General features: G+C 34.2%; 1 protein-coding gene across 1 annotated transcript; it reads right to left on the bottom strand.

Moving 5' to 3' along the window:
- Positions 1 to 2261: 2261 nt before the first annotated feature.
- On the bottom strand, positions 2262 to 8778 carry LOC102583281 (1-(5-phosphoribosyl)-5-[(5-phosphoribosylamino)methylideneamino] imidazole-4-carboxamide isomerase, chloroplastic). The gene is made up of 9 exons (XM_006345726.2): positions 8724 to 8778; positions 8352 to 8501; positions 8209 to 8270; positions 7439 to 7646; positions 7081 to 7166; positions 5842 to 5943; positions 5470 to 5603; positions 3361 to 3409; positions 2262 to 2607 (listed from the first exon to the last, which is right to left on the bottom strand). Exons 2-9 carry the CDS (start codon positions 8467 to 8469, stop codon positions 2431 to 2433), a joined length of 936 nt encoding a protein of 311 aa, XP_006345788.1. The 5' UTR covers positions 8470 to 8501; positions 8724 to 8778; the 3' UTR covers positions 2262 to 2430.
- Between the last annotated feature and the right edge of the window lie 368 nt (positions 8779 to 9146).

The following is a 9146-nucleotide window of genomic DNA, read 5'->3' as shown; positions in this document are numbered from 1 at the left end:
GTATGAGGATAGGATTCCCTTTGGTTCCTCTAAAATTTGCCAGACTTTCTAGGGTAAGTCAACTAGAAAGCTGACTTTTTTGTTTTCATTATTCTAAGAGAACATTTTTTTTTTCCTTTGATGGTGCCTCCCACTTTGGTGATTTTAGGGCAGTGTGGTCTTTGTTTTTACATGCATTATGTATATTATCTGTACATCATTAGGAACTTATAATACTGACTCTTCTCATTCTCCTATGTTAATTAATTAAAATACTACTAATTACTTTGACTAATCACCATATTTTTTTTTGACCATAACTTTGGAAACCACAAATGTTTCTTAGTATAATGTGCTAGGGTTCTATCTCATGCAGAAATTTTAATATGTTATCCATTTTGTTTTAATTTATGTGATAAAGTTTAACTCGATTATAAATAAAGTTTAAGCAAAAAATGGAGTATTTTGAAATTTGTGATTTAAACATGTCATTACGTAAACTTATATAGTTATAATACTTTTAAAATTTATGATAGTAAAATAGAATAATAAATACTTGTGTGACTATAATTATTAGAAAATATTTTTTAGGCATAATATATAAACATGTCTTTTAATTTGGCCTTAGCTGATTTTGTGTCCTCTAACTTTGAATGTGCACAAGTAAGGACTTAAATTTGTGTAAAACTGAAAAAGTACATACACGTTTTATGTGACATAATTCACATAAGACGTTATGTAAGACCACAGTTGTCATGTAAGACGTGTGTGTCTATTTGTTCAATTATATACAAGTTAAAAATATCTAACTATATACACCTAAAATTAGAAAATATAAATATTAGTCAAAGCCAAATTAACTAATACTTTTATGCACCTTTTATCCCCTTCAATCCTTGCATATCCATATGAGTAAAATCAACTAGTTGTAATATATAAGTTAATAAATATAGTAGGCCTATTTATTATGATGTCACATGTGTGTTGATCATAATTCATAATCATTACCATATTCATCATTAGCAGCAGCAGCAGCAAGTCAAACCTAATCTATGCATCTTGTTGAGTACATTGCCAAACATCATGTCCCACAATGTTTAATTATTACGGTGTGTGATGGAGTCAGGATTTTCAATAAGTGAATCTATAATAAAAATTAAAGAAGTAAAAAAGTTTAACATCTATAAATTATGCTTTACAATACATAACTTACTTCCTTCTGCGTAATTTTAACTCTACTTCATCTCCTTTTAACACACATATTTCTTTTTACTAGTCTGGACCAAGACATTCTTGAATTGATGGTCGTACTTGAACCTTCTTTCTTATCAGAAATAGTAGCAATATTTTGTCGTTTTTTATTTTACAATTTCAATTATAATTTGTATTATTTCGTGTTTCGTTATTACATTATTTCCTTGCCGTTACTGTTCTTTCTGCGGTATATTTTGTTTTGCTCTCCATTTCAATTTTTTTTGGTTACTACTCTCATAATTGTATTCCTTTTTTCAATCGATTTGAAAATGCTTTATTTAAATCAAAGATCAATCAAAAACCTCTCTATCTCTATGAGATAAGAATAAAGTCAACATGCACTCTTGACATTGTTTGTTGACTAGATATTCTTAAGTGGAATGACAAGAGTAGTGAAAATTCATATAGTTCAATTGATGGGATCAAAGCACAGTAGTAGTAATAATTCTTGCTGTTTTGATATGTATGAATGTGCAACCTTATGAAAGTGAGAATATATTAAGATCAAACAAGTATCAAGTATATAAAAGACTTGGAAAAAAAGGCGGCCCTACCATTTTCCCAAATGGATTTTATTTGACATTTTTTTATGCTTCAACTTTTTGATGGATTAGAATGAATATAAACTTAGTTGTGAGGATAAATGAATATATTCCACTTCAACAAATCTACACTCTTATTAGAGCCCTAAAAGCACATAAAAAAGCTAAAATAAATAAATAAATTATTAATGGCAAGAGGAACATAAAATACCTGTTTTTTTCACTATAAAAAAACTTAGACTTATTTATCAACACTAGAAATATACCAATCTTCCACTTAGTTTTATTACTAACTAATTGAACATTTTAAAGAGAATATTACCCCCACCCCCCATTTTGTTCTTGTTATGTTCTCATGTCTAATCCCAAATCAAACTCAGAACCGAATTCTTTTTTGACTGTTAAGTCAGGTTGGGCACACCTCGACTACTCCACCAAGCATCTGCTACTTACTACCAGCACAAGTATTGAGTAATTTGACGCTAATGCAACCAACATCGAGATGTTAAATAGAAAATATCATAAAATAGGTGGTGAAACTACGCGAGAGTCTAGGCAAAATGAATCTGAGGTCAAGATTCATGTAACATCTGAACATTACTCCATCAGCTATGATTCAAAAAACTTGAACAAACAATGGGAAGTTAAGAATGGCTTAAACTGCAATAGAATCTTGCAGAGAATGCCAAGCCACAACGTCTTTGTATGCCAAGTTACCTCCGAAAATATCCAAAGCGCTGCCCACTGTCACATCCACATGCCCCATCCCTGCGACTTTGATCTTCTCAAGATCAGCCATCACAGTGACACCACCAGCATATGTTACAGGAATCTGTGAGCCACATGGAGATAAAATGTCGGTCACCTCTTATATTAAAGGAATTATACATTCAGGGACCTAAACACTTATGTTGCTCAGACCCCCCAACTATGTTGCCGCACCTGTGTAAGATCCTCGAAAATGCATAGCCTCTAGATGATCCAACACACCCATCAATATTTTTGAAGAGTCCGAGCAACATAAGAAGTGTACTATCGCCAAATTGCATGATAATGTATTAATGTTTCATCTTAGCCAAGTGGTTTACTGCCAAAACATGCAGTGCATACACATTCAAAACATCCCCTAATTTTTGCCACGTTCTTTTAAGCTTGTAAAGAACTCGATTTGACTCGAATAACCAGGTCATCGTATAATCCCTCAAAGCTTATAAATAGATCGATGCTCATTCAGCATTCGAGATAAAACAAGAAAACATGAATGTTGGCAGAGAAGCATTTTGTCCCTCATTTGAATGAGAAGCCACAATAGTGAGAGAAAAATAGTACTCCCTCCGATTCAATTTGTTTGTCTAGTTTTGACTTGACACGGAGTTTAGACTTTTGAATCTTATGGTTTTAAACATGTCATGTGGAAAGTTGAAATCGAAGAGTTGCCAAACAAGAAAAGAGGCAATCTTTATGAAATGGACTAAAAAGGAAAGTAAGACAAACAAATTGAAACAAAGGGGAGTAATATAAACATAGTTTTTTTTTTTTTTTTTTTGATAAGGAACATAGGTTAATAATCGTGTATGCCACTTACGGGGGAATACTTTCCAAGCAATGCTACAAGCTCCTCATCTATTCCCAGCCTGTGTTACACAAGGACCATACATGTCAGATTTATTTATCAGCAGATCATGTATGAAGCATATGACAGATTTCTCGATAAGCAGATAATTTATGAACCATATGTCAGATTAACATGATTAATATGAATATCCAAATTATGTTTCTCTTTAACTACAATCTCTCACGAGAAACTTATACTATATTTTGAGAATGCTGCAGAAAAAGAATACAAGCCACATAAGATCTTTCCTTTAGCTGTTCAGCAACAGCTGATATTTTTATTAAGTCAACGGGAAATTATCAGTCTAGTTAATGATACAAGCTATTAATAGAAAGGGGAGTAACTCAATGCAAGTCAAGAAAATATAAAATATAAGGTCAGACCTCAACCAGCTAGTGCATTTGTAGTACATTTATGCCAGCACAGTATGCTAAAAAGAGTTACTTTATTGGACTGACAGAGCAATAAGTTATTTTGAATTGCAACAAAATTGCAATTTTTCATTCTTTTTATTTTTGTGAGAAATATTGGAAAAGAATATTATTGAATTATTGTGTTGTTTTTAATTAGTTACATTGAGATCCTATTTATAGACACTACATTGGAATCCTTTTCCAACTAGGATTCCTATTCTTATTCCTATTCCTATTCTAAGTAGGAAATACTTATTTCTATTTTAACACTCCCCCTCAAGCTGGTGCATACAAATCATATGTACCTAGCTTGTTACAGATGTAATTAATACGAGGACATGTGAGGGATTTGGTGAAGATATCTGCAAGTTGATCATTTGACTTCACAAATTTCGTAACAATATCTCCCGAGAGTATCTTTTCTCTGACAAAGTGACAGTCAATCTCAATGTGCTTAGTCCTTTCATGAAACACTGGATTTGATGCGATATGAAGAGCCGCTTGATTATCACACACAAGTTCCATCTGATCAATTTTGCCAAATTTTAGTTCTCCCAGCAACTGTTTGATCCAAACTAGCTCACAAGTTGCTGTCGCCATTGCTCGATATTCTGATTCTGCACTAGATCGAGCAACCACATTCTGTTTCTTACTCTTCCACGACACCAAATTACCTCCTACTAAAACACAATATCCGGATGTCGAACGTCTGTCAGAGGGTGATCCTGCCCAATCAGCGTCTGTATATCCAATGATATGCTCATGGCCTACGTGCTTGTTCTACCCTCCACCCGATTTCAAAGGGTTCGAGAAGCTTATTAATCTTGATTTTCAAAGTGTCAGTTTTGATCTAGCAATATTTAAGAATCTCATGTCTGTTAAATTAGGTCTTAGACCCAACTCACACCCCAAAAGATAACTCAAAGGGAGGAAGATTGTCCAAACCTTATAAGGAGTCTACCCATCTCATTAACCACCGATGTGGGACTTTTGTCATTCTTTAACACCCCACCTCACGCCCAGTGCTTAGCATCTGGTGCGTGGGCAATTTTTGATTTTGGGGGTCCCAACATCGAGTGAGACAGGCCCTGCTCTGATACCATGTGAGAAATATTGGAAAAGAATATTATTGAATTATTGTGTTGTTTTTAATTAGTTACATTGAGATCCTATTTATAGACACTACATTGGAATCCTTTTCCAACTAGGATTCCTATTCTTATTCCTATTCCTATTCTAAGTAGGAAATACTTATTTCTATTTTAACAATTTTCATTTTTCATAAGCAAGCAATTGGGACACTTGTTGGCCTAGAACCTAGTTGTCTATGTCATGGGGTATAATGCAAATTTCTTTTCCCGGACTACTTTGGACTGTTTCTTCCTTGAGCCGAGGGTCTATCGGAAACAGTCTCTCTACCACTGATGCAGGGGTAAGGTCAGTGTACATTCTACCCTCTCCAAACACCTGTTGTTATGGATTAACCGTCAAGGGATTACCTAGTTCAGTCATTGGCATTGTGAAATTTTGAAAGAGACATAAAGCCTGTTCACTAGATAATAGATCAGACTTGAAGAGAACTTTTCATTAAAACAATTGTGTTAATTGTTGTCACAACTCACAATCTCTACAAAGATAATTAAAAGGACAAAGTATAGGGACTAACTTTTTGCCTTCAACATCAACACCATGAACCAGAAACTCATCAGCGTACTCTGCAAGAAAATTCAGGACTTTCTCATTGAGATGTACGTCACTGAACTTCTGCCATCTGTCTGTGACAATGACATACTCACCCTCCTGTATGTTGTTTCAAGTCATGGATTAAACTCTCATGGCAGAAGAAAGGAAGAGCGGAAGAGCAGTAACTGAGTCTAATTTTACAAATTTATTCATCTATTCATTCCCTAACCAATTTTAGACGAGAAAGTCTTCCACACTAATCAGAACTTCTCTTTCTAGGAGCACTAAAAATGTGGATATCTTTTTAACTTAAAAGTTTTTTTATGAAAGGTAATTTCATTGAAAGAGAGAATACCTTTTTACGGCAACTAAGATCCAAAACAAGCCTCTTTCTTCCAACGAGAGAAGAAAGTTCTTTCAGTCTCTCAAGGTCCATTTGCCCATTGTTAAAGACATACTGCAATATCGACAATAAGTATCAGATAAAGAAGATCAAGTAGGATAATTATTTTGGAGAGGGCCTAGAAGGCCACTCATCTAGAATCATAAGTTATCACATTTTTGGATTATTTTCATTGTTCTGTATGATGAAATTAGGTGAGGCATTTCATGGTTTTTTTATGCAAATATTGGGAAAACAGATTTTGAGGAGTTTAACAAATTTAAGAAGAACCAAGTTAATGCCTATTCTGAAACCTTCGAATCATCTTGAAAGCTCAGAATCATTCATTGTTTCACTACTTTGTTGCTACAGCAGCTAAGGTCTATTCTGTTCTGAGCTCATATCCAGGAACTTTTATCTGGTTTTTAGTAGACAACAAGTTTTGCTGACAACAATCAGATGGTTTACAAATTGTTCCCTGTTCATCAAGTTGCTTTGTTTATTGAATTAAGTACTCTTTTCTTTTTCTTTTTTGAAACTTAAATTAAGTACTTTTTTTGATTGGTGGTTTATTGAATTAAGTAATTATGATAAGGAGTAAAGATGGGAAAGTATTAGCCACTCCACTTTCCCTATTGTAGGCAACTGTTCAACTTAATACCTGTTGCTCCCCTTCCCAGTCTCTCATTGGCGTACCCGAGAACTTAAAAAACAAAAAGGAGAGAAGAATCAGTTTAAACCATGGATGTCTAGTAGGCCGTTAACGACTTCTATTCTCATGAAATAAGCAACCAATAGATCTACTAGGCCTCAATCCCATATTAGTTGGTTCAGCTAGATGAATCTGCCATATCATTCAGCTCTATCAAGGTTGATTTTTTCTACTTATACTAACCATTTACCGTTTAAGGTGATAAGAAAATGGACCTAGAGCCTAATGTAGGACATTCAATGTACAATAAATTAGGGGTTTCAACAATATCACAAAAAAATATAAAGAGGTATTATGTATTCAAATCTCTTAATATGAGATATCCTTAGAGAGGGTGGTGGTGGTGTTATGTGAAAGTATCCTTGGTAACTGTGCCACTCAATTAAGGTCCAATACTAAATAATTGTTAAGATGACAGTAAGATATCCTCAGAAGTTGAAACATGAAAAATATGGCAAAAAAAGTTGCTACTTCACAAGAAATTAATCATGAATACATACCGATGTGACAATGACATGGCTGGCTCCTTCTTCAATGTAACTCAAAGCATTTTCAGTTTTGATTCCCCCTCCAACTTGCAACCCACCTAGATGTTTCACCCTCGAAGGATATCACCAGAGGGAAAAATCTGTAAGTTGAGACGTATCAACTATGTATACACTTTATCATAACAGCTGTGTCTAGTAATATAAATTTTCAGCAAACAGATCCAAATGAAGCTATAAAAAATGGCCAACAGCTGATAGATCAGGTAATAGCATACTGTGTTGTGGAAGAGAGAATGACGAGAAGCATTGGTATGCCAAGAAAAATGAAAACCACCATAAAAGAACTTATTAGATAAGGACCAGTGCCTACCAGGGTAAGCATGTAATGCTTCAGTAGCAGCAGCTATGCTCAAGGGGTCAGCACCAAGCATAATCACATGGCCACCTACAAGGCCGTCATCTCTGTAAAGCTTTGCATATTCTGCAGCCGATTTATCAGATTCAAAGTTAGTTACCAGGCTTGTATCTGCCTCCTTAGAATCTCGAAGAGTTGATCCAACAATTTGCTTCACTTTTCCCTAAAAAAAATGAAATTTTCAGGTAAAATCTTCCGACTATCTACAAATATGTTATGTTAGCACCTAGCGAAATGCATCTCCCAAGCATATGAAACAAGCTCAAAACTCTTTAACCTTGAAAGGCAATTAGATAAAGAAAAACAGTTTGCTCCCCTCTTTGTTACTTACCTATTTGATTCAACTTCCCAAATGAAATGCTATTAAATACTGAATGAACACCAACAGTAATTGAACCTTTTCTTCTTGTTTTTAATTCTTTCTATGCTACCAAATACATATTAGTTCTTCACTACCTGGTTTATGGTATACACATATACTTGGCACTGATGTACTAAAAGTCATTTTCTATGGCACAACAAGGTGGAAAAGATAAAGAACAACATTATACTCATATAATATCATAGCCCCATCCATAAATGCAGTGAACTGTTTGTCAAACTTCTCAAATACATAATCTCAAGTTACTACTAAGGGCACCAAGCATTGCATAAGTATTCACAAAACTTCGAAAGGTATAAATAGCTCAAACACTGGAAAACATAAAAAAAAAACACAGGTATACCTTGTGTATGTCAATGCAAGGGCGGAACCCAACTCCACATTGTACGGATAGCCTCTGAGGTCCTGTACAGTTAAAAAGAAAAGCATATTCATATTGCCTACAGAGAAGATAAATGCTAGTAATATATTTTATATCAGACATACCTAATGGAGGAGATGTCATAGCAGGTATGAAATCTAGCGTTCTGCTAAAAGTATATGGTGCATAGCTGAGATTCTTCCCCCAGAATAAGCTTTGTAGTGATGAGGCTGAAGTTTGCATTGTCGAAATCAACTTTAGCTTAAACCAAATGCCTATACAATATACACTCAAGTTAATCAATTGAACTCCATATCAATCAGATAATTATAGAACCACAACAAACAGAAGATAGCGAGCTCATCCCTGCCAAGGGCAGAGCCTCCAAAGAACCAAAAAAACCCCAAATTCAATTACGAAAACATACCGAAGTTGCACAATTCGAGCAAGAGGTAAGATTAAACGAAGAACCAAAAAGAGATGAAGGAGATACATACATATGTATAAAAGAGAGAGACAATCAGATCTGATGAAACAAGATACTCGTTTGGGGTGAAGGATACCAAATATTCCTGGATTAAATTATAGTATCACTTAATTTGTTGTTTGGTTGACAAGTTTGGGATAATTTATTTTGGGATTAATAATTAATATCGAGATAAGTTATCTCTCCCCTTGGCTGGTATAGTAATCCCGGGATAAAATAGGTAAATGACAAAAATGTCTCTTTCAATCCTTTTGTTACGTCACTTTTTACATTCATGAAGGGCATTTTTGTAAATAAATAAATTGTTCTTAAAATTTATTATTTTGAATACAACAAACCAAACACTCAATAAAAAATAATTTCATCATAACTTATCTCATCATAACTAATTCCATCATAATTTATCTCATCATAACTTGAATTCAAATCAAAC

This window comes from Solanum tuberosum, unplaced genomic scaffold, assembly GCF_000226075.1.
Source record: "Solanum tuberosum cultivar DM 1-3 516 R44 unplaced genomic scaffold, SolTub_3.0 scf00072, whole genome shotgun sequence".
In the NCBI taxonomy this organism is placed as follows: Eukaryota; Viridiplantae; Streptophyta; class Magnoliopsida; order Solanales; family Solanaceae; genus Solanum; species Solanum tuberosum.
This window is presented reverse-complemented; position numbering and strand designations above follow the sequence as displayed.

What these genes read in the sequence shown, in the direction of transcription:
- LOC102583281 (XM_006345726.2), bottom strand. Translation starts at nt 8,469, where the DNA reads ATGCAAACTTCAGCCTCATCACTACAAAGCTTATTCTGGGGGAAGAAT. An exon ending in ATCTTAGTTGCCGTAAAAAG is followed by an intron (nt 5,604 to 5,841) that starts GTATTCTCTCTT and finishes AACAACATACAG; the next exon opens with GAGGGTGAGTATGTCATTGT. An exon ending in GTTGATGTTGAAGGCAAAAA is followed by an intron (nt 3,410 to 5,469) that starts GTTAGTCCCTAT and finishes TGTGTAACACAG; the next exon opens with GCTGGGAATAGATGAGGAGC.